We start from the raw sequence: 26,341 nt of genomic DNA on the forward strand, positions 1-26,341 counted from the left end.
ACTCTGTAGCAAAAACAGGAACACACACACACACACACACACACACACACACACATATACATGGGCACACACACACACACACACACACAAGTCAAGCAGATGTCTGGCAAACAGTAATGGTAAAAAGAACATCAACTATTGAATTACATGTCATACTGTCTTCTTCTGTGCCACCTCATTACTCGTGTTATTAATAATAAATAGCTGCAGTGAAAGGTGGTGCAGGTACGCCGATATGTACCTGTTGAGCCAAAACATTACGACTAACGAGTGGGGAATAAACCACTGCCACAAAGAGAAATTAGTGACTGTTAATTATTTATTGATATTTCTTTTTTTTTATATACTGATACTTTTTATTGCTCATCCATATATTTGACTCGCTTGTCTGTTTTATTTCTGCTAATATTTATCCTGTTCATGTAGTAATTAGTCTGTCCCTCTCCATGCAAACACAATGATGCAGTCGGAGAAAGAATCGTTTTTCTGCCACAACGCGTTTCATTTTTATTAGAAACTCCTCTAAAGTCAATAACGAAAAGTCAACAGTGCTGGTTGTACTTCCACTTTATTGTGCTTTAAATATTAAATAAGCAGGGGTTGTCAGAGGTTTGTATCTAACCCTGACTCTTCTGATCAGGCAAAGAAGTAGTTTGAATTTTACTCTGTAAAACGTGCTCAGGTCGGAAGACACAAGATTGCTAAAGCCTCACTGAGATTGAAGTTTTTCTTTTTTTATCAGCGTCATGCACAGCTATCACACCACCGGTGCACGGCAACCTCACAGCTTTCAAGGGGCTGGTGAGTGTTAAAAATGTGCAATTTTGATGCAAGAATGTTACGTGAAAGTCATGCTGCGGTGTTTTATTGTTGCATACGCCCAGCAGATCGTGGCCTACATAGAACTAGAGTCGGTGCAACATTTGTGCAGTTCAGTGGGATTCCAAGTGAAAATGATCATATTCTCTCCCAGTTTTGTCTCCAAAAGTCACAACACATTGAAATATAGAAGAAGTATTTGAAGTCAGGATGCTGTCCTGTTGACGTGAGATGGGAATTATTTGCACCTCATTGGATTACTATTCAGAAGATGGCATTATAATTATCTTGAAACTGGAATTATTATTTTACTTAAATAAAGATTTATATATTTTTCGGTGACAGGAGGTGCATTTTACACTTAGGCCTTCAATGGTGTCCTGCCTGAATTTATCTACTTCCTACCGTCATTATGACGCCACGGCAACAAAAACCTTTAATACACAGAAATAATAAGGTGTTGCAAGAAACCCAACAACACAACTCAACAAGTTTCCTTCAGCTGCACCACATACATATTTACCAAAAGCATCAATATGGACGTGATAAATGGAAAAATATAAAATATTTAATGAAAATACATTTTACTCACCAAAGGATTTGACAATCTGAACACAAACTCTATCCTCCTTTGTTTCCTCAGTCAGGGTTCAGTTCCTGTCCTACAGGTCATCGTGATGTTTCAGTTTCAATAATAAGTCGATGCAGTGTCCTAGCTCCAACCAATACGCTCCCTGACCGTCCAATCAAACAACATACAGATGATGACGTCTGGTGCCTGCTAGAAGACCCTGGCATCGCCAGCCTAACATCTGACTGGTCAAAGCAACTGCATTGCCATTTGATTTTACCTACATGGGCCTGCACTGTTGATCCTGAAGGCCTCGAGGCAGATTTCTTTGACCCCTAGCAACAGATGATGATTGAAATATGATTGGATAAAAGCTCTATATAAACATGAAGGTGCACACCCAGGAGAAAAGCTATGAAATGAAGCGAACAGACACTTCAGAATAATATTAATAATCCATCCATCCATTATCGTTACCCACTTTTTCCTTTTCGGGTCGCAGGGGTCACTGGTGCCCATGTCCAGCCATCACTGTGCGAGAGATGGGAGACACCCTGGACATGTCTCCAGGGACACATAGAGACAAACGAGACAAACAACCATCCACTCTCTCACTCACACCTAGGGACAATTTAGAGTTACCATTCAGTCTAACATGCATGTTTTTGGTCTGTGGGAGGAAACCAGAGCACCCAAAGAAAACCCACGCATGCACGGAGAGAACATGCAAACTCCACCCAGAAAGGCCCCCGGCAGGGATTTGAACCAGGGCGACCTGCTCACTGAGAGGCAGCAGCCCTACCAACTGCACCACTGTGCTACCCATAATATTAATAAATAAAATTATATAGTAAAACGTAAGTTAGTGAATCTGATTGTGTTTAGGCCAGCAGAGAAGGCCTTGCTGTCCCTGATGGTCCACTGCTGATTTCCATGCCTAATGAAAAGTGCATGATAACATAAGTTGAAACAATCTCTTTTAATCACAGGCTGCTGACCAACAATTAGCATAGATGCTAACCGAACATTGAAACACCACAGGAAAGCTAATGACATTGGCATTGTGTTTGTCACTGGATATATTAACACAAATCAAATGTTCCTAACTCCTTGCTAAAGGCTGATGTGTTATAACTTCAACTATTATTTATAAAATTAACATTTTTCATTGTTCTTCAAAGATGGGATGAAAAAGATGTGGAAACACGCAGCTTTACTGCATCATGTTTCAACTACAGGAACTCTTCAAGGCACAACTCTGCTGACTCCTAAAGTGTCAGCACAGATTAACGTTAACAAAACTGATTATTGACATTTGAAAACTGACTCGGAATCATCCGTGTCCGTGAAATTATGCATCTAAAACAAGAGAAATGGCATTTTTTTGTATCAAGAAAACTGAAATGCTGAAAGACATCAGCTGAAAAAGTTGAAACTGAGTTCAAGCTTAAAAAAAAGAACACTAGCTTAAAGCTAAATCTAGCATAATGCTAACTAAAAGCTTGAAAAAGACCAAGAGTAGCAAGTGTAGCTAAATCTATAAAACCTCATTACAGCTGTTAAAAGGTTAGCTTTTAGCTAGAACCTAAAAGTAACATGTAAAAAGTAGAGCATATTTGTTTAAGCTGAGGGAAAATAAAATTGTTCTTTGAAGTAACTGACGAGATCTCTCAACATTTTACTGAGTCTTGTAGATTAAAATTGTTTTTAAATATTCAATTCAGTTTATTTGTATAGTGTAGGCCTGTCACAATAACAAATTTTGCTGGGTGATTAATTGTCTCAGAAATTATTGCGATAAACGATATTGTTTGAAATTTGACAATAATTATTGTCAAATTTAAGAAGAAATGTTTGAGTTTGTTTTGTATGTAGTACCTTTTTTAACCATCGGATGGCAGTATATGACTGTTTGAACCGGAGGATGGATAGTGAGGGAGCGAGCAGCGTGTCTCTTTAAAAATGGGAGGGATGCCCCTTGACGTGACATGGGTTGTCTCTTCAGTTCTCAAAATGGCGGACACTGTGTGGTTGGACACTCTGTGTGGTTTGAGCTTTTTAGCATAGTATTTTGCACACAAAGCTTTGAATAAAAAAAAAAAAGAACAAGTTCTCAGCTTCTTTTTGCAGAGAAAAACAACTTTTTAGACTAACGGGTTTCAACCGTGAATTCTGGAGCTTTGACAAGACGGGAGGTTTTTCCCCAAGGTCGGCCTGTTAGCTTAGCTTCTCAGCTTAGCTGCTTTTAACAATCCAAAAATGCAGTTTTGGACGGTTAAAACGGATTTTAAAGAGAAAGGGAGGGGTCAGTGAAGAGCACCGGAGTTGAGCTTTTTGTCATCCAGTGTCTTCAGTAGAAAGAGACACGAAGAAACGATAAAGCCGATAAATGAAAATGAGATTGATAATTTTCATTGATCATGCGATTAATTGATTTATTGTGTATCGTGACAGGCCTAATATAGCGCCATGTCACAACAGTAGTCATCTCAGGGTACTGAACATATTGAAATTAGAAAAACCAAAAGCAATCGTTTGATTTATGAATGCTCAAATAACTGAAAGCATGCAGGTGTAGGTTGCTCAAAATGTGCATAAAAACAGGAAATCTGTCGTTTGAATGCTGAACCAGCTGACACAGTGATTTCTTTCTCTGTAACAAACAAACGGGAACAACGCTGAAGATGTTTTTATTCTCACCCACCTGACTGAGAAGGTGAAAATAGTGACCGTTTGATTTGCTGCACATCGACACTAAGCCGAGGTTTATCACGTTCACCAAAGGGTTCGCTTAAAAACATGAAATCACTGATGCTGCTTGAAGTTATGACTGGTCACCCAACTCTGGGCTGGGAGCACAAACCAGAACACCCCCGCCTTTACATCCACCACCCATGAATGCAGGGGCTCCCAAACAGACCTCAAACCTGCAGAGGGACAGGATTGGTGGTTTTGTAATAAAACATCCCATTCAGCTTGTATCAGATTACCTATCTGATTTCACATTTGGTGAATTTTAGCATCATATTTTCCTGAGAGCGGGGGGGGGGGGGGCAGCTATGCTGCAGCCCTGAGATCCCAGCCAATGCACGCTGTTACCATAAAGCAAAAATCTGCCGCCTCAGCATAATTTCATGCCGACGTTGACGTTTACCCTAAAGCACGCCTGCAGACAGGTGCAGCCGAGCGTGGCTGCAGTCCTGCTGTAATTATATTAGTTGGATCAATAAAGTAAAAGTGAACGATTCTCTCAGTTTGTTGCCAGCTTTAATTGATTGACCATCCTCCAGTCCTCAGGGTTATAAATAGACCTGAAAGACACTGATGGATGGTTTATCTTTGCAGCTATAGATCTGAGGCAGACCATTCCTCTTCTATCAGTCACCACCTTTTATCGCCCCCCCCCCCCCCCCCCCTCTTTCCTGCTGTCCTTCCTTCACTCTCAAACCATTTCCATTTAGGGTATCCGTGCCCCGCTGGCAGCAGCCAGGAATGTGCGTGTAGTGGTGGATGCCTGCGTTGTACTCCAGCGTGTGTTTTTTTAACGTCCGTAACTTAAACAAATATCTTGCGGCGTATTTTGTGTGTAAAATACTTGGACGGGCTTCCATACGAAACAGTTGGTCTTTGTGCGAGCGCTTCGATGTGTAGGTGTTGGCGTGTCAAAGGTGGTTAGTGTGCGGAGGCGTTTGTGAGTGTGTGTGCGGGCACAAGACACTCGTGGTTGTACAACACACAGAGCACGGAAGCATCTGACCCTCAATAATGGATGTGGCTGCAGTGAATATTTAATAGGCCGTGGCTGTAGATACATGCACCCTTTTACACAAGAGGGAAAAGTTCACATTTAGCATCCGCATCTTTATGACTTTTAGGGTGAAGCGTGACGGGGAGCGGTGTTTTTGGGTGGTGCACTCAGGAACAAAATATAGCTTCAGCTGCCTCCTCACTCTTCTCCTCTTTATATTTTCTGTGTTTTAACAGGGCTCTCAGGATAGTGCTGGCGGTCAGGAGGGACTCGTGCCCCCACCTTTCTCTGCGTTCCCACCACCTCCACCGCCGCCCCCTCAGAACGGCCTGGCCCTGGATTACGGGAGCAGCCTGTATGCAGCAGGGGCCGTGCAGGGCCCCGTGGAAGCCGGTGGAGCCGGAAACAGCGCAGCCAATCCTGCTAACAGCCTCAGTGTCCAAGTAAGAGCCGATGTCTTCCTCAGTGTTCAGCCCACATCAGGAGATAAACGGCTAATATCTTACCTGCTGTAGATAGCGCTCATAGGCCTGTCACGATAACTAATTTTGCTGGGCGATTTTAATTGTCTCAGAAATTATTGCGATAAACGATAATATTGTTTGAAATTTGACGGTAATTAGGAATGCGCGATATAAACGGTACACGGTAGAAACGATAGAAATGTAGCCTACGATAGAGATCTGTCTTCTACCGGCTAACCACAGTAATGCTGTGTCTGATGTAAAATCAGAGTTTTCAGTTTAATCGTTACTTTTTTTAGTTGAAAACTGTGCGCAAGTGGTGTTCAAGTGTAAAATCAGAGCTGTCGTATTTAATTGTTACTTTTTTTTAGTTGAAAACTGTGCGCAAGTGGCGTTAAAGTCTTTTCTTCGAGAGTTAAGTAGCGAAGCTACAAGCTAACTACGGGCGGCTTGCCGTAGTGTTGCCGTATTCAGGCGCATGCGCAAAACGCTGTGTTCCGTTGAAAGTTTTTTTTTTTTCCCCCATCGAAAGTTAAAGTAAGCGTTGGTCATCTTTAGAGAAACCTGCTCTCTGATCTGTGAAAAGAACGCTGTGTTGTGTGATTTTACTGCGAGACCCTCTGGTCAAAGCCACAGACTCATTTTGTGTCAGCTCTCCATTAAAGCTGAAGGCGTCGCCCACTAGAGGGTTGGAGGGTGAAGTGTTTTCAGTTGCTGCTCTGTTGCTGTTCATTTCTCAAGTGAGAAGACTGGAAACTGTTACGTTAACAACATATTCTTTTGTATAAAACATGTGGCTAAAACTATGTTTTATATATTTTGCACTGTTTTGCACTACAAGAAAGAAGCCTAATACTTGATTTGTTTATTATTTAAAAACTCTCTGGACCTAGTAGTGGAATTTTCTTAATTCAAAATATGTGATGGCAAAAGGACACCCTGTGCTTTTTAAAATTCCTATTAAGTTTTATACCAAAAACATATTGCGATATATATCTTTATCGCCACCTTTCACAATACATATCGTGATATGAATTTTATGCCATATAGCACATTCCTAGTAATTAGTAATTATTTTTTCCCTAAAACAAGATTTTGGACAGTTAAAACGTATTTTAAAGAGAAAGGGAGGGGTCAGTGAAGAGCACCGGAGTTGAGCCTTCTGTCATCCAGTGTCTTCAGTAGAAAGAGAGACACAAAGAAACGATAAAGCTGATAAATGAAAATGAGGTTGATAATTTTCATTTATCATGCGATTAATTGATTTATTGTTTATCCCGACAGGCCTAAGCTCTCAGCTGGGAGGAATAAAAATTGATGAGCTAACAGCTAGTCCTAGCAGGACTGAGACCAAAGTAAAATAGTGCCACCTTAAATAACTTCTCAACTGTTAAAAATATAAACCTTTCCTCTGTCAGTGATTGTTTACATCAAATTCTATAATGATTTGCATCCACAAATAGCAGCTGGTAGCTGTAGCACTTCCTCTGCAGCCTCTGGATTATTAGAATATATTTTCCATAATAACCTATGTTTATGGGATAATGGTAAACGTGCATCGTTTAAATGCTTATGCTGTTAATTGCACTGCTAATAGATCATAGGTTGAAGTATTTCTGTCAGTTCTGTTTAAAATTTAGTTGGTGTGAACCAGTGGTTCCTGGGCCAGTCACAGTCCATAAACTTGTATCCATTTAGTTCATAAAGTATTACATTTCTAATAACTTTCACATGATCCCATATGCTAATCAGTTGTAGCTGAGTTCAGACACAGCAGTGTCTTAGCCAATCAGAGGGCTCGCTCAACGCAGGCTATTAGATTTACCAACAATTGAAATTGTATTGGTGATGTGACGCATGGTTAGACTGTCTGGATGAAAGTTGGAGGGCAGAGCTTCAAAGTTCAAACGCAGATATTTAATTTATGTTCACCACCAACTTTAACTTTAACTTTTAGATCAGACCAACAAAGTCCATGCTCAATAACCCAGGTATACAATCCAACATTTTTCAGTCAGGTCAACTGGACAGTTTCTTTATTTTTTCAGATCAGACCTTTCCTGTTTTGACCCATATGTCTGTGGATTATTGGATTTCCAGCTGTTGAGGAGTAATACCAACTGGGGTACAAAACTGTGCTTTGAAGAAACAGCATACAAGCATCTAAGATATACGCTATTACATTATTAGTTTTTAGTGTATATCTTGGATCCTTATATACTGTTTCTTTGTATATTTTATATTTTTGCTATTTTTGGGTGTAACTGGGACCTTCAGTACACAATTTTGTTCCACCTCATGCACCACATGTGATGAACGACAATAAAGAACCTTGATTATCACGTTGAACACAACGCTGATTGCTATTTGCTTAAGAGAATACTCCGTCAAATTAAATACACTTCAAGCAAAGTAGGGAACATGGTATCGACGTGCAGGCAGGATAATAAAGCAGGAAGTTGAATCAAATGCAACTGAACTTCTTCGTGATTTTTCAAAGAATCAGAACATTCAATAGTTCCCGTTTCTTCAATTCACCTTGTGCGCGCCGACAATAAAGCTTCTGAATAAATAACGGACCGCAGACAGCATTGTCACAAAGCTGTGTGCAATAACCGTTTGCATTTGTTGTAATAAATCAGCTGAATGTGGAGCAGTTTACCTGCAGCACATGCTGTGAGTGCACGTCACAGCACAGCAGACGGTCAGAACTGGAACCAGTCCACACGCTCAGTCGGACGTGCTTCTGCTGACAGAAAGCGACTGTTTCACGGTTGTTCAAATTGCTGAAACGAGCAGCATGTGTGGGTGTTCACTCATTTCCATATACTCAAAAGTTTCCCTCTGGTTTTTTTCCTGACGCATTAATTTTGTTTAAAGTGATGTTCAACTCTGTTAGCTCCAACTTCAGCTCTAATGCACGTGTAGAGCTGGAGTTGACGTCATGACTCAGTTTTATAATAATGGATCAAATGTTGCAACAAAGTAATTGCTTTATAAGCATTCATTTTAAATAATTATCTATAAAACGTGATGGATTGATTAATTAGAAATATGATCTGCTCATTAGCATACAATTATCGTCAATGTAATCATTTTCTTGTCTTTTTTTAATCTCTGCAGTCAGATGGGTCCTCACAGATCGAGTCTGGAGTGGGCTCAGGTGGAGGGGGCGGTGGTGGGGGTCCCGGGGAAGATTCAGATGCCAAGGGGACCCCCAAACGTCTCCATGTGTCTAACATCCCCTTCCGCTTCCGAGACCCTGACCTGCGGCAGATGTTTGGGGTATGTAGATTAATATATAATATATATTTATTTAACTCTTAATCATGACGCAGCATCTGCAGCTTTGGACTAAAACGTTGACTTGACTTGGTTTAAAGTCACTGATTTTTTTTTTTAGATCTTCAAAAGAAAAGAATAAATAAAAAATAAGGTTCTTTCATTTCTGTTTCTGCTCCACTTAACTAAAAATAATTTAGATGCAGGCGGTCCTTGTTCAGGATTCGATCCCTCGTGGCAGGTTATTTAAGGAGAGATGTGCTCTGGAGCTGTGCTGTTTAGGAAGAGAAATGCGTCTAAAATGCTGCTGAGGAAGAGCAGAGGGAGGAAGAGTAGAGGGAGGAAGCTGGCTGACTCAATCTCCTCCTGACTGCTCAGTGCTGCCTCCCTGTGGTCAGAATGGGACATAAACCTGCTCCTCATCCTCTTCTGTTGTTGTTTCAGCAATTCGGCAAAATCCTTGACGTGGAGATCATCTTCAACGAGAGGGGTTCCAAGGTAGGCTACTGTGTGTGTGTGTGTGTGTGTGTGTGGGGGGGGGGGGGTGTTCAGGACTTGTGAATAAAACTAAGCCCTCCTCCTCCTCCTCTCCTGTCAGGGCTTTGGTTTTGTCACCTTCGAGTTGGGTTCGGATGCAGAGCGGGCCAGAGAGAAGCTCCACGGCACGCTGGTGGAGGGACGTAAGATCGAGGTAAGCCACCACCCCCCAGACCTGTAGCCATTCTCTCTCCCCTTCCTCCGCCCCCCACCCCTCCATGTCTTAACGACAGTGAGTACATTCTGCCCCAGAGAAGGTTTCGGGGCGGCTGCTCTGTGTTCAGCTCTACTCCTCCTGGCTTCACTGCAGCATGGTGCCGCGCGCTCTCTCATACGGCGGCACTTCCTGTCGATGTTGTTGTTGGTGTTGTGGCACCTTGACCTTTAAAACCTGTGGTTTGCAAAGCTTGCTGGGTGAAGCTGCTCCACGGCACGGCATGGCTGGTGAGACGTCACGGCGACAGCATGCAGGATCCTTTTGATTTTCTGTTTTCCTGCACTTTTTCCATCCCCATCATCACGTCTTCCATGACCATGGCGAGCGCCCGTATTTGGTTGACGTTTTGACCAGGGGGTGGGGTAGCTAATGGCCTCGGTTGTTTTTCCTCCATGTGGGGGGGAATAAAATTAAAGTGCCTGCTGGAAACTGCTGTATGTCGCATGGTTGACCCACGAGGTCAGAATTCACTGCAGACGTTTGTCACTCTTTCACTGCGCGACTCACCTGGTCTTTTTGTTTTTTTTTGTAACGTTTGGTGTGCTCAGAGATCGATGCATGCTGGGGGCGTTTTAAGTGGCTGGAGAATGGGGGGGTGGGGGTGGGGATGAGACTGCTGTGAGAAGTGTGGTGTCATTTCTGACTTTTCTCAAATCAAACAAAAGTTCTGAACATGCAAGCTGGATGGTTAAATGAACTGTTTGCACACACCTTGCACCAACTACTGGGAAAACACCAGATCTCATGGAAGTGCATTTTGTTTTGACTTGTTTTTTTTATTTTTATTATTATTATTATTTGTACGTTTGTTTTAATTTGTCAGCATGAGCTTGGATTATGGTTGCAAATGGCCTCGGAGGTGAAAACACGGTGTCATGCTTCTGCCATTTGCTCTGGCTCTTGATCCTGAATCCTGCTTCTGATTGGACTCTGAGTGCTGCAGCTCTTCTGCATGGGTCTGGAATGTCCTGCACTGTGTGTGTGTGTGTGTGTGTGTGTGTGTGTGTGTGTGTGTGTGTGTGGGTGTGTATGGGTGACGATCGCTTTCCTCCAATTCACTTTACAAATGGAGGGCGTAGAGAGAAGTCTATAGAATGTCACAGATAGCTGTCGTTCCCTCTCCTTTTTTTGTTGCATAGGTTCTCCTCCATCTCTTTTGTCTCTCTTTCACTAAGCCAGTCTGTCTGTCTGTCTGTCTGTCTGTCTGTCTGTCTGTCTGTTTGTGTCTGTCCGTCCGTCCACATACACACCTGGTTTTCAGCTGTACATCCCCACCCCTTCATATGTTCATGTCCCTGTCCAGGTAGAGATTTGAGTTTTTTTTTATATATATGTCAGATATTTGAATATTTCCCAGCATCCTTAGCGTTTCTTTTGTCCTTTCATTTGTTTCAACTTTATTTTTGTCCATAGAGGGTTCTCAGAGGTCAGGTTGTTGGCTGATACTTGTAGGTTGACATGTGTTACATCACTTCCTCTCTACCACAGGGTGGGGGGTGTGGTTGCTTTTCATTACGTCGTTTTGTTTGTTCACCCCCCTTCTTATTTATTTATTTATTTTTTGTTGGTTCACCATTTTGTTTTGTTTTTTTCCACGTATTTTCTCGATCTCCCTGATGATTTTTGTATGTTGTTGTTGTTGTCAGTCTCCACGGTAACTGCTCGCGTGTCCTCACGCCGTTCCCCCGGCCACGGTAAGTTGTGTACACATGGCATCATCTTTGAATGACCCCTCCCCCCCACACCCCATTCGTCCAAATGGAGACATAAATAAATATCTAAATAAATAAACATGCACCCAAACAATGAAGGACTCCTGTTTGCTGAAGGGAGCTTGATTGATTCATTGATCTAACCTGATTGGCTCGTTGTGAATCCTGTGATCGATCGGGGAGGTGGTGAATGAAACTGTTACGAGGTTAGCCATTGACCGCATGGCATTCCAGTAAGGCCACTTGTGCAACTGAATGTGGTGCATCTATCTGCAAGTGCAGCGACTCTGACTACCACTTCTCAATGCACTCATCTCAATCACCTCTCCTAACTGCATTTCAATCAGAGCTCAATCCTGCATGGTTTACTCTCTCTCTAGACATCTGTGTGACGTCATGTAGTATTATGTCATCTCTGTGTCATGTGTCAGCCAGTAGCTACATTCTTGCACCTTATTAGTGATTGGGCATGCTGAAGCATGAGTGCTATGTTAGCGCTAGTGGAGAGGGGATTATAGCTGTCTGTTTCTCATGCTCGATGGTCACTTGTGCCGACAGGTTTGCTGAGTTCATATTTAAATCAGAGCTTTGGACCAAAAGAGGCCGCAGCCATCTTGTTTCTAATGTGATGCAACCACGATGAGAACAACAAAACTAAATCTGTAAATTTAAAGGAAAAGGCTTCTCCTTGTTCTGATTTCTGTGAAGAGGTGTCCCTTGACTTCACTTTATTGATGGGTTTTGGTTCTGGATGGTGTGTGTCGGTGCGCTTCGAGGTGTTTCTGGTGTGTGACACTGATCTGAAATGCCTGGCAGTGTTTCACAGCCATGGTTCGGTTTGTTTTCAGTACTTTTCTTTTGTTTTGTTCCTTTTTTTGTTTTGTTTTTGTTTTTTTGAGGAATGATATCTGCATCCCCCCCATCCTCTCTGCCTCTTCTCTCTCTGTTCGCACCATTCATCGTTTCTCCATCGCTGCTCTGAGTTAGACTCGTCGTAGGCCAGCGGTTGGATGTGTTGAACGTGCGTTGCATCTTTTTGTTTGTGGAACTGCACATGCGGATGGAGCGTTCACCCTCTCTGTGTCTTTTCATGTGGACTGGCATCTCCCTCTGCATCCCTCTGTTTCTGTCTTTTCTCTGTCGTTCTCCCTCCTCCTGTATGACGTACTTCTGTCGGGAGGGCTTTTCTTCTTCGTCTCGCTGCATCTGGTGCTTGCTTAATGGTTCGTTCTGCTCACCTCTGGTGATGTGATGCGCTCCTGATTGGCTGTCTGTGGTTTGTGTATGAACACTTCGATTAATGTTTTATTTTTTTTGTTTTGCATCGTGTGCAACTGATGAATCTGCTGCTTAATTCAACTTCTTCTTTTAGCAGAAACAAACGGTGATCTTGGATTTCTTTTAAAACCCCTCAAATGTTTGAACTCCTCTGTTCTGTGTGGCTGCATTGTTTGTGCACAAAACTGCCTGACGACTCGCCAGGATCCTTTCCTATGTATGGCTCCTTCAAAATAAAGCGCATGCATCAAATACCATTGCTGCCCATCAACAGAATTAACCCCAGTCATGATGAGTTAAAAAAAAAAAATTAGACGTTTGATGGCACTTTACACGAAAAGCAGACGAGTTCCGCTTTGGAAAGATTTGGATTATGCGACGATTATATTTCATTATATTTCCACAGTAATTGTGTATCTACCAAAATGTGTTAAATGAGCTTTGTTAACCTTTTGTCTGATGCCCAGGTCAATAACGCCACAGCCAGAGTGATGACAAACAAGAAGATGACCACGCCGTACTCTAACGGGGAGGGCATCGCCGCACTGCCATACGGTAATAACTCACATCACGTGTGGCACATTCATACAATTCAATTCAGTTTATCTGTAGAACGCCAAGTCACAACAGAAGTCGTCTCAGGGCACTGAACAGAAACAGAAGCAGGGACGAGACACTCTTAATGTAGTTTTAAAGAAATAAAACTTTACCACAAACTCAACGGACTGCTCTCTCCTGATCTCTCACAAGCCTGAAACATATGTGACCTTTGAACTTTTCATTAAGGCTTCGTGACCTTTGACCTCATGGGGTCAAACTTATTTTCACAAGGGTCCAAAACCATGGGTCAGTATCCATCCATCCTTTATCTTTATCCACTTGCTGGTGCCTGTTTTGTGCAGTTATTGTGTGAGAGGTGGGGGGCACCCTGGACAGGTCTCCAGTCCATCACAGGGACACATGGAGACAAACGAGACAAACAACCATTCACTCTCACTCACACCTAGAGACAATTTAGAGTTAACAATCAGCCTAACATACATGTTTTTGGTCTGTGGGAGGAAACTGGAGTACCTGGAGAAAACCCACACATGCACGGAGAGAACATGCAAACACCACCCAGAAAGGTCCTCGGCTGGGATTTGAACCTGTTACCTTCTTGCTGAGAGGCAACAGCTGTACCGACTGAGCCACCGTGCCATCACATTTTTCAAAATGGATGGATGGATGGATGGATGGATGGATGGATTTGCAACAATTTTAATATTTGTTAAGTTCACATATTCATGTAGAAATGTGAACTTAACTTTTCTCTAAATAAGATCTTTTAACAATCAGAACAAGCGTTAACTGGATCTTATTTAACTAAGAGTCTTTAATTAATTTCTTAAGTCTTCCTTTTTAAATCATTGTCTTTTTTATATACAATAATTTTACCACAGCCCATAAAAACATTCAAACATTTCACCTTTAAATTACAGAGGAAAAATCAGAAAATGATGAGATAAATAAAACCGATTCAGACTCAGGTGTTCTCTGACAGGTGTGACGTTTTGTTTTCATCAGAGAAAAGTTGCTGCTACTGGTAAAACCAGAAATATTAAATGGTTTGTGTGGAGAGGAGAGGGGGCTCTCAGTAAATGATAGACAGATTTTATTTAATCTCCTTGAAGTTTAGATCAACTCGTTTCCTCTCGGTGGATTAACGAGCATGAGGATGCCGTGCTGCAGCTTGATATTACTTCAAATCTTTGACGCTTCACTACTGTCACATCTTATGGACTGACATCTCATTACACCCCTATGAAGATGTCTGTAAATTATGCTAATTTAACCCAAAGTGTAATTAAAAATTCAATAAACTCTAGCCTTATTAAATGGTCATATCAATTAACTCTGGAAAAACAAATCAAGATAGAAAAAAATGTTCTGTTTAAAGTGTTGTACAAACTGTTGCTTTATTTTATGTATTCTCTTAAATAGCTGGTTGGAAGTTGAGCCCCATGGTTGGAGCCATGTACAGTCCTGAGCTCTATACAGGTAAGAGTCGTGTTTATTCTTACCAGACTGTAACAAAGGTTCAGCTCAACAAATTGTATTTTTGTCATTTATTGGGTAGAGCAAAATGTTGGATTACTGCTGATAGCGTCTGACAAAATGTCTTCTGTTTTTATTCTCTTATTTTAAATGGTTTAAAAACATATTTTCTTCCAGTCTTTCAATTTGAACAAAAATGTTGCGATATCCAAAGCGCACCACCAGGTGGCAACACATCAAACTTAATAAATCAAAAATACAGATGAAGAACATTCTTAGCTTTGGTAAAAAATATTAACATGAGAGTTGTACCTCTTTTTATTCTTATGGTGTTTATTACAACGTCCTTTCAGTTAACTGTATTAGCACATGGGGATCGTCAGTCCTCGTGCTGATCAGACTGATTTTTATACTGTAATACAGATGTTTGGTTGAGAAAGCAGCAACAACCTAACCAATGGTGTCATGCCACAGTGTAGAGGTTGAATATTAGCTAAAGTTGAGCTCTTCCACAATTGTGCCTTGTTTTTAAGTAAGGAGTGGATACATCCAACATACAGTGCCTTGCTAAAGTATTCGGCCCCCTTGAACTTTTCAACCTTTTGCCACATTTCAGGCTTCAAACATAAAGATATAAAATTTTAATTTTTTGTGAAGAATCAACAACAAGTGGGACACAATCGTGAAGTGGAATGAAATTTATTGGATGTGTCAAACTTTTTCAACAAATAAAAAACTGAAAAGTGGGGCGTGCAATATTATTCGCCTCCTTGCGTTAATACTTTGTAGCGCCGCCTTTTGCTGCAGTTCCAGCTGCAAGTCTCTTGGGGTTTGTCTCTGTCAGTTTTGAACATGGAGAGACTGAAATTCTTGCCCATTCTTCTTTGCAAAACAGCTGGAGCTCAGTGAGGTTGGATGGAGAGCGTTTGTGAACAGCAGTCTTCAGCTCTTTCCACAGATTCTCGATTGGATTCAGGTCTGGACTTTGACTTGGCCATTCCAACACCTGGATACGTTTATTTGTGAACCATTCCATTGTAGATTTGGCTTTATGTTTTGGATCATTGTCTTGTTGGAAGATAAATCTCCGTCCCAGTCTCAGGTCTCTTGCAGACTCAAACTGGTTTTCTTCCAGAATGGTCCTGTATTTGGTCCCATCCATCTTTCCATCAATTCTGACCATCTTCCCTGTCCCTGCTGACGAAAAGCAGGCCCAAACCATGATGCTGCCACCACCATGTTTGACAGTGGGGATGGTGTGTTCAGGGTGATGAGCTGTGTTGCTTTTACACCAAACATATCGTTTTGCATTGTGGCCAAACAGTTTGATTTTGGTTTCCTGTGACCAGAGCACCTTCTTCCACATGTTTGGTGTGTCTCCCAGGTGCTTGTGGCAAACTTTAAACAACACTTTTTATGGATATCTTTGAGAAATGGCTTTCTTCTTGCCACTCTTCCATAAAGGCCAGATTTGTGCAGTGTACGACTGATTGTTGTCCTATGGACAGACTCTCCCACCTCAGCTGTAGATCTCTGCAGTTCATCCAGAGTGATCATGGGCCTCTTGGCTGCATCTCTGATCAGTCTTCTCCTTGTTCCAGATGAAAGTTTAGAGGGACGGCCGGGTCTTGGTAGATTTGCAGTGGTCTGATACTCCTTCCATTTCAATATGATTGCTTGCACAGTGCTCCTTGGGATGTTTAAAGCTTGGAAAATCTTTTTGTATCCAAATCTGGCTTTAAACTTCTCCACAACAGTATCTCGGACCTGCCTGGTGTGTTCCTTGGTCTTCATGATGCTCTCTGCGCAGAACCCTGAGACTATCACAGAGCAGGTGCATTTATACGGAGACTTGATTACACACAGGTGGATTCTATTTATCATCATCAGTCATTTGGGACAACATTGGATCTTTCATAGATCCTCACTGAACTTCTGGAGTGAGTTTGCTGCACTGAAAGTAAAGGGGCCCAATAATATTGCACGCCCCACTTTTCAGTTTTTTATTTGTTAAAAAAGTTTGACACATCCAATAAATTTCATTCCACTTCACGATTGTGTCCCACTTGTTGATTCTTCACAAAAAATAAAAATTTTATATCTTCGTTTGAAGCCTGAAATCTGTCCCTCCTCAGAGACGGGCAGATTGGACGCGGCTGGACGGGGTCGAGTTGGCTGTTTCGAGTTGAGCAAAGAGTAGCGCCACGCTGAAGCTATGGAGCTCGAATGTCCAACGTAAAACTAACTTTACCGCGGTTTAATGTGGCGTTGTGGCTCTGCAGACATTGCACGTTGCCGTCTTGCTTTGTGGTGTTTTTAGTGTAAAATACTTCCTTATTACTCTGGGTTCATGAGACACGCCTCCGTTCAGGAAATCCATTCTATAGTTTGAAGCCAACGTGCATCATGGATCGGAAATATCGGCAGGTTGGATCGGAAAAATCCAATACGTAAATTATGCTGGTATCAGAGGCCGATACTGGATCAGATCAGCCCCATCCCTAACACATACATACTGAAATACTCAAGTACATACATACATAAGTACATACAAACATACATACTGTACATACATACATACATGCATACATACATACAGTACATACATACATACATACATATATATATATATACATACTAGTATTTTCTAATTATACAAAAAATACATATGAAATAATCAAAAAGAAGCAGAATACACAATTTTGAAAAAGGACAATATGCGCAAGATGGTAGGGAGTACTACAAGAGTTGTACTATTCTATAATATAATGTATAGTATATAATACTATACTGTCTTCTATGTAATACTATACTACTATAAGACTTGTTTTATAAGTCCTCTGTCACTGCTCCATTGATTACTTTGTGACAGAACATCACTTCCAAAGTCCTCAGTTTATCCTTTTAACAACAGCTGGGCAGGTGTTGTCAGTGTTTATTTTAAAGGTGCTTTTTGACTTCCATCAAAGTTCAGTCGGGTCCTCTGGACGGGTTCTTTTTGTTGAAACGTTTCATCTTTCATCCGAAAGACTTCATTAGTCTGAGGAGCTGCAAAAAACTCAGTCTTATAAATATCGAGGCGGGTGAAGGTGCTGTTTTTCAGACTGAGTTTGTTGTGGCTCCTCGGACTGATGAAGTCCTTTGGATGAGAGACGAAACATTTCTACAAAAAGAACCCGTCCAGAGGACCTTTGATGCTTTTTGACTTGTTCAGTTTTCTTTTTTTCTCCAAGTGTTGAATCAAGAACAGACTGAAGTATCTTTATGTATTAACACTATTGATAATGTTGTAATAAGACCAGCAGCAGCTGACTGTATTTCACTCTTCACCCCTCTCATCTCTGACTCTTTCTGTTAGTTCCAGGCTTTCCTTACCCCGCAGCAGCAGCAGCAGCTGCCGCCGCCACCACAGCTGCAACCTTTCGAGGCACTCACCTCCGAGGTCGAGCTCGGCCCGTCTACAGCGCTGTCAGGGCAGCTGTCCCGCAACCTGCCATCCCCACGTACCCCGGGTAAACACTCCCTGAAAGAAAACCACTTCCAGTAGTGACAAGCAATCTCCAGGCCATGTCGGGTGTCTGTGAAAGCATGGCTTCACTCTTTAGGAGCGTGATTACAACTGTGCATGCTGCGTGTTTCAGTACAGATCTACAGAAATATTGACTCTGACAGTTTGCTGAGCTGAAATACCATTTCCTTGTAACTTTAAAACAGTCTCATTAGAGTTAAACGAGTAGAGTTCGTCTCTCCGACTGCAGTATTAGTAGTAACACTTTAAAGTGAGTGCATCTGTAAACAACGAGGTGGTATTTTGTCTTGCATGTTGCACGGTGTGTAATAATCTCACCCTTCTTTCTCTTCTCTCTCTCTCACGTTCTTTTTGGCACCATTTTCTCACCTCACCCCTCCTTTTACCTCCCAACTCTGTTTGTTGTTTTCGGCTCTGTCCACACGGTGGCACACCACACCTTTTTTTTTTTTATATATATTCTTTTTTATTTTCCCCCCTCATTTTGTTTGCCTTTGCCCTTCTGCCACTGCTCCTCTTTGTCCTCTCGCCTTCCCCTCTCCTGCTGTCGCCTGTCTCCCTCTCAGCGTAATGGCCTATCAGGATGGTTTTTACAGTGCGGCCGAGCTCTACGTAAGTATGCCTGTCTCCTCCACTGCCTCACTCGTCACCGACCATTTCTTCCTCTTGTCTCTGGGTTTTCAAGTGTGAAACGGCGCAGATCAAACCCATAGAGGCGTGTACTTTTTTTTTTTAGCAGTTTTGATTCATGTTATTATGCCTGAACCTGAAATGATGGGTTGTGTACAATATCCTGTGGAGTTATTTTATCAGTAATACTGATCATTTACAGTGAATTAAACATTAACATCATCACTCCCCAGGGCTGTACATGCCTCAATCATTCCCGAGTAGACTCTTCTAGGGTTTGTTTCTGTGCATTTGTACCAATGTGATCATGAGTGTGTGTGTGTGTGTGTGTGTGAGTGTGACCAGGTTGACAATAGCTGTTTCTGTTCTCTCTGTAGACTAGTGTTTCAGGACATTAGTGGCAGATTGCCCCAGGTAGGGTTTTACACTCTGTGTGAGAGCCAGTGTGCATCCTCCTCGTCTCCAATGACTGCGTGCTGCTAGACATTATTGACCATCTGAGATTGAAATGCCTTCTCTGTCTTCTACTAACTCACTGGATTCTGACATGGGTGGAGTTACGGAAGGGGGAGAAAATAATTGGGGCAAAATCGGATTTCTTATCAGAGTGAAAGCAGGATTAGAGGGATCTAGTTACAAAGTCATGCAGCTGAGATCCGGGGAATGCGTATACTGTTAAAAGTTTTAAACCAGCTTTAATTAGTTTATTTTTGGACTTCCAAGATCTCGAGCGATACATCTTCAGTCTCTCTGAAGCTCTGTCTGCCGTGAACTTTTCCTGCATTTTCACCTCATTTTCTGTCTAGTCCTGACCGTGGCAGCAGAAAATGTTTTGAACACCTCAGAGTATGTGATGGAGATTACTGCCAGCTACTACCACCCCAACTTTTCTCTATCCTTAGACCAGGTGTCACCAGCTGACCACGTAAAAGACATGTTTTTGTAATGGCTTCTGTGGGAACCAGCTCAATTCAGGTTTACTTTAAAAGTTTCAGTTGTAGATGTGCACCTAATACCATTCCATACCAGTTTATTTATAGAGCACTTAAAACAGCAACATGGCCAACCAAAGTGCTGTACAATAGAAGCAAACAAGCACAGCGGACAGGAAAACATAAAATATAGATACAAATAGCAGCAGACAATAACTAAACGGCCAACACTGTAGACTACAGACAGGATCAAAACAAATCACACCGTGTCAAAGGCAAGGGAATAAAAGTGGGTTTTCAAGCGAGACTTAAAAACTGTCAGTGTGGGAGCCTGCCTGACATGCAGTGACAACTCATTCCACAGTCTTGGACCTGCAACGGAGAAAGCCCCGTCACCTCTGAGCTTACGACGGGTTCCTGGAACTGAAAGAAGCATCTGGTCTGCTGACCTCAGAGAGCGTGGTGGGACATATGGCTGCAGAAGATCAATGAGATAAGATTGGGCAGAAGTGGTCAGTGATTTAAAAACATACATGAGTATTTTGAACTGGGTCCGAAGGTGAATGGGTAGCCAGTGCAGGGAGGCCAAAACTAGTGTAATGTGCTCTGTATGGCTTGTACCAGTTATAAATTGGGCTGCAGCATTTTGGACCAGTTGTAGACGTGCCATGGAGGATTGATTGATTCCAAACAGAAGCACATTGCAGTAATCGAGCCTGGATGTTATGAACGCATGGATCACTGTCTCAAGATTCTTTTTGGATGGTATGGGCTTCAGCTTAGACAGTCGCCTCAGCTAAAAAGAACAGGATTTAACAATCATGTTTACGAGACTGTTAAGTTTCAAGGAAGGGTCCATTATCACTCCCAGAATAGTGACTCTTTGTTTCTCTAACGGGGCTAGAGATGAAAGGTCGATGCAGTACCATACCATACCATACCACTTTATTTATAAAGCACTTAAAACAGCTACAAGGCCAACCAAAGTGCTGTACAGACAAAACAACAGGTAACACGCAAAGCAAAATACAAAAATGAGGTAAATCAGAACATAGACATAAAATGAGGTAAATCAGAATATAGACATAATGAACGTGCCATTGGGATAGAACAACATGGCTTCAGACTTCTTCTCATTGAAACTTAAGAAGTTTAAAGCCATCCAGTCCCGGATGTCAGCCAGGCAGTTAAGAATAGGTTGAATAGAGCGTGTACCTCTGTACCTCATGGGGAAGTAAATTTGACAGTCATTGGCATAGAAATGAAAGGGTATGTTGTGTTTGCAGAAAATAACACCTAGTGGCAGCAGGTATAAAGAAAAGAGAAGGGGACCGAGGATGGACCCCTGCGGTACCCCCCATTGAAGCGCTGTTGATGCTAAACTGAAATCTTTGATGTTGACACAAAAGATTCTGTCAGAGAGGTAAAAACTAAACCATTTGAAGGCTGACCCTGTGATGCCCACCCACTGCTCCAGCCTAGAAATGAGGATCCCATGGTCGATGGTGTCAAAAGCAGATGTAAGGTCCAACAGGACAAGCAGCACAGAATCATCTGCATCTGTGGCTATGAAAATGTTATTAAAAACCTTCAGTAGAGCAGTTTCAGTGCTGTGGAGAGATTTGAAGCCAGATTGGAATAACTCTAGGTTAGCGTGATCCTCCAAGAAACATTTAAACTGAGACTCAACTATTTTTTCCAGTAGTTTATAGACGAATGGGAGTCTGGAGACAGGCCTGAAGATGGACTAGAAGGACCCAGATTGGGGGGGGGGGGGAATGGGGGGATATGGCTTCATGCTGCACATTACCTGCTTCAGAAAAGACGGAGAGATTAGCTCATAGTGGTCAAATACAGCTGCACATTGAGATGGGATGCACATTTTGAAAAACGTGGACTTAACGCGCGAGTAGGTAGCTGGCCAGCAGCAGGGCCCCTGAAGCACCATGGGTCAGAGAGGCGATGATCAGATCCAGAGCGAGCCCCATAACTCTTGACAGAATAATCCACATGGTGCCTCAGTTTCACAAAAAAACCCGCACGCTTCCCACGATGTCTGCAACGTTTCCTCCAGGGAGAAAGGCCAGGGTCACGTAGAAGGAATGCAGGAATCCTGGACAGAACTAGTGGAGGAGAGTGCTGACCGCTGTACAAAAACTGCGCAGGTATTTCAGCAAATCTGCGGCGCTCCAAAAGTGCCTGACGATCATACTGCAAACATGATTCGGTACACTGCACAAAGCATTGTAAAAATAACAAAAATAGAAGGAAAATAGAGCGAGGGACGGCAAGCCCTACACACCAGCGCCATCTTGAAAGTCATGAATATTTTCTGAGTTTAAGTGAAATTTATCTTGTGGTTCATGAAATATTTTGCTAACACGCACAAACACACAGTTGCTTTGATTTGATTACGATTCAGGGGGCCTCGATGTGATTATTAAACATTTATTGTTTAATTTTCATTTGCTTGAAGGACTATGGCTTATTTTGCTTAAGTAAACACTCATTTATATATTTTCTTATTAAAAAAAAACTTTAGTAATTAAATAAAAAAATTAATTAATTATTTAAAAAGAACTTTTGGCCAACAGTTAGCATAATGCTAGCTTTACATTGAAAATGCCCTAGTAAAGCTAACCCAGTTAGCATCGTTTCTCACAGCAAGTCAAACATTTCAAAGTCATGAGTAAAGACAGTCATAATATGATGACTTCAGCTATTATTTACTGACAAACAGTCTTTAGTTTTCTGTGAAGAACCGATAAAACAAGTGAAAACGCAGCTTTACTGCAATATGTTTCTACTACATGAAGCTACGGCAACTCTGCTAGGACAAACATCAACAACTCTGCTGACTTTCAAAGCACGTACCTTTGGAAATGACCAAACACTGGACTGAAAATGAATGAAAAAGCAGCCAAAGTTTAACAAATATAATTCACAGATTGTCAGAAAACCTTGACCTGGTTGATTTTAGCTGTGTGGAAGCAAAATAAAAAGAAATGATGATTGATCAAGACTTTTGCTCATTACTGTACAATTAAATTTAAATAAACTAAAAAACATGTAATACGTGTCCAGGTAAATTATAAATACCGTCTGTGAGCTAAAGTCTTTCATATTGTAGTTGTCAACTTTTATAACTCATCACTTATTTCTTGTATCAGTTAAATGTAATCATTTATATATATATATATATTTGCTGTTTGTGTTCACAGCTCATTAGAAACAAACAAAAAAAAACAAAACAGAAGTTAAAAAACAAAACAGCAGTTTTATTTTCCAACCATCAAAATTCAGTCATTGGACAAATGATCATTCGGACCTTTAAAACGTTACATAATCATCTTTTTGTGTTCATTGTGTGCTATAAATAAAGAATGAACATCTGAACTGTGGGACGGTTTCTGTGATGAGAGCTGCCTGAAACGCATAAATTTAGAGCCTCGTCTATGGTCAAAGTTCAGTTAATGAACACAGTTTGGTGTTTCCAATCTTTACTCATCTGTAAATTCTTTATGGAGAAGCGTGAGAAGCGAAACGTTTGGGGAAAGTTCAGTCTGGGTGATGTACAGAGTGTAGTCTGCAGTCTGAGGCCGATCTGGAGTTAATTCAGACCCCTTCCAGGAATCTCCCGATGTGTTTCACCTGTGGCATGCTAACTGAATCAGTGTCAGCATGCAGACATACTCACAAGGCTGACCCCCCCCCCCCCCACTACCTCCTAGCTCCTCTCTTCTTTCTGTCCTGAAAGTCCCTTTTATGCCACTTTTTCCGTTCTCTTCACCTTTTTCTTCTCTAGTTATCAAATAGATACTTCAGATCTTTAGAAGTGGGGAAGGGTTATGAACAACTAACATCTTACCTGTTCTAGATAGCTGTTTGAACCTCATTTTGTAGAAATAGTTTTATTCTGACTGGATTGATGAGCTAACAGCTAGTCCAAACAGATTCAAGACGACGCTTTGTAAACAAACCAAATTAATGTTAAAAATCAAAACTTAAGTGTTTTTACTGTGGTGTATGCAGATACAGTTGTATTGGGATGGGCAAAGATTTTCAAATGAATAAAGTTTGTTTAAAATGGAAACAACCCGTAATCGTATTTTATTTTGAAAGGATTTAAAGTGGTCACAGGCAAGAGTCTGTGCATCCCTGTCCACGTCGAGGCATCAAATCGAGTGTAAGTGAAGGAATATAAAGAGCCCCGACTCCGTTAGAGCTTTTTGTTTTTAACTGCAGGATTCATTTATCATAAATATCAGAAGAAAGCTAAATAATTCAAAAAGCACTTTAGCTTAAAACACCTGCCTCTTTTTATAGACCTTAAAAAATATGTACATTTTGCATAACTTATTCCTTTAGGTACGTTATACAAGTCCTACATAAGAACATGATACAGTGACAATAGAAGTTCTTTCTTCTTCATATGTTCCTTAAGCAGCACTGGAAGTGCTACAGCCAGCTGCTGCTGCTGTTTCCACTTGTGTAACTGTTTCATCGTCTCGCCATCGACCCGTTTCTTCAACGATCTGAGCCTGAAGGTGTCATCTAGATTTTTGCTTTAGCTCCTCTCTTTTTGTTTTATTATTATTTTCTTAGGTTTTTCTTCCTCTTCTCTTCATTTTGCAGCTCTTCCTTCTCCTCAGGCCCCCCCCCCCCCCCCCTTACCCAGTCCAGCCTTCCTCCCATAGCAGCCAATGTGTGGTCCTGAATGCAGGGACTTGGTCGTGACTGATTCTTTAGGGTAGAATGCAGTGGTGTGTTTATTCTAATTTGATTTTGTTTGTTTTTGTTATTCCGTAGGGTTTTTGTTGACCTAATACTTGTTCTGGATTTGGGATAGCATGCTGTGTCTGTCAGTGATTGGTTGCTGGCCACGTGAGAGTGTGCGTGTTTGCTCCTCTTTAATCCAACTGGCTGAATGTCTTCTTACACCTGTAGTTTTTTGGTGTCTGTTCACCTGCTGATCATTGAAACCTGAATAACGACACCATCATCTTGTCCTCCCCCCCTCCCCCCGTCCCCTTCCTCTGACCGTGTGTCTTTGGAAGGGAGCGGTGGTTGGACGTGGTTATGGCGGTGAAGCCTCTCTCCCTCTCTGTTTAACTCGATGAGGTACGATGAAGCACGTCGGTGCTGCAAACGGTAAAAGCGCCTCACATTCGATTCTGGGTCTTTATTTCGCTGAGTTGGTCACAGAGTGAGAGAGCCGCTCGGAGCCCGTGTGAATGCTGCACCAGATTAGCCGGTTTTGCTGACTGTCTGCTTGTTAATATTTCGCTCTTCTCAGCAGTTCCCCTCACAGTGTAACCCTTCATTCACTGCTAGTCTTTGCTCTGCAGAGAAACCCGTAGGGAGAATTGAACAAGTTGTTTTCTTTATGCTTCTTTCCTCCTTTGCCTTCATTTTCTCTGTGTCCTCTTCCTTCCTGCTTTTGCCCATCTCCCTCCTCTTCCTCGTGCACTCGCAGGGTGGCTATGCAGCGTATCGTTACGCCCAGCCAACTGCTGTAGCGACTCCTGCAGCAGCAGCAGCCGCCGCCGCCGCCGCAGCGTACAGTGACAGGTCAGTAAACTTCACCTTCTTCACGTCAGTGACGAGTCAGGACTGTGAGCAGCAGTTATCAGCGACACCATCAGTGAGTCCAGGCGAAGCTCAGCTTTAAGGAATGCATGTCGCCCGCCGCGTTTCATGACAGGTTCACTCCAAGTTCATTAGCTGGAAATGATGTGCCACATTGAGACATCTGTTGGTGCTCAACACGTGTGCTGGGAACGACTCTCAGCTACCTCGTTTGAACTCAAACCTGTGAAGTTGACTGAGTTCTAGCCACTTTTTGTCTGTAGTCAATTATCTGCAACGATAAGACAGTGAGTGAATCCTCACTAGACAAAAGATCTGACTGATCATTTTTGTCCCATCGCAGAGCAAATTGGAATTATGGTACCCTCCATCCGTTCGTCTTGTTAGCATAATAACTTTAAAAATAAGAGAGGTACCGACTTCAATTTTGGTGTGTGGCTGCATCTTGGCGTACAAAATGTTCTTATTGAAAATTGGCTTGCCATGTTAAAATTCAATATGGCAGCCGCCAGCGTACGTACAGACCCTTTCCAAAAAATTAGAATATCATGGAAAAGTTGTTTTAACTTCCATAATTCCATTCAAAAAGTTAATATTTAATCGATGATAGATTCAGGGCCCACATTTTAAACGATTTCAAGTATTTATTTGTTTATTTTTACATAATTTGTGCTTCCAGCTCATGAAACCCACGAAAACAGGATTTCAAAAAATTAGAATACTGTGAAGACATCAGTCCACACTACTTCTCAGTTTTTGCAGAAAAAAAAGAAATAAATTAGGATCACAACAAATCAATCAAAATATGGTATTTTCAAAACAATATGTCAATCTTCAATACTTGGTTGGAAATTCCTTTGCCTTAATCACTGCCTCGATGTGACGTGGCATTGAAGCAATCAGCCTGTGGCATTGACTGGGAGTTATGGAAGTCCAGATTTCCTTGATGCTTGCTGTCAGCTCTTCTTTGTTGTTGGTCTGGTGCCCCTCCCTCAT

At 41.9% G+C, this 26,341-nt stretch overlaps 1 protein-coding gene across 2 annotated transcripts in view; it reads left to right on the forward strand.

Moving 5' to 3' along the window:
* The window catches only part of LOC119430789 (RNA binding protein fox-1 homolog 2), a 128,251-nt gene that overhangs the window by 95,736 nt on the left and 6,174 nt on the right, over positions 1-26,341 (forward strand). For both annotated transcript variants that reach the window (XM_037698263.1, XM_037698265.1), the window contains 9 exons: positions 5,375-5,581; positions 8,726-8,887; positions 9,329-9,382; positions 9,483-9,575; positions 13,096-13,183; positions 14,612-14,668; positions 18,024-18,177; positions 18,761-18,806; positions 25,233-25,327. In XM_037698263.1, the coding sequence (XP_037554191.1) occupies positions 5,375-5,581; positions 8,726-8,887; positions 9,329-9,382; positions 9,483-9,575; positions 13,096-13,183; positions 14,612-14,668; positions 18,024-18,177; positions 18,761-18,806; positions 25,233-25,327 (956 nt within the window). The remainder of the gene's footprint in view (positions 1-5,374; positions 5,582-8,725; positions 8,888-9,328; positions 9,383-9,482; positions 9,576-13,095; positions 13,184-14,611; positions 14,669-18,023; positions 18,178-18,760; positions 18,807-25,232; positions 25,328-26,341) is intronic.

The sequence above is a fragment of the Nematolebias whitei genome, chromosome 3 (genome assembly GCF_014905685.2).
Source record: "Nematolebias whitei isolate Nwh7 chromosome 3, NemWhi1, whole genome shotgun sequence".
NCBI lineage: Eukaryota > Metazoa > Chordata > Actinopteri > Cyprinodontiformes > Rivulidae > Nematolebias > Nematolebias whitei.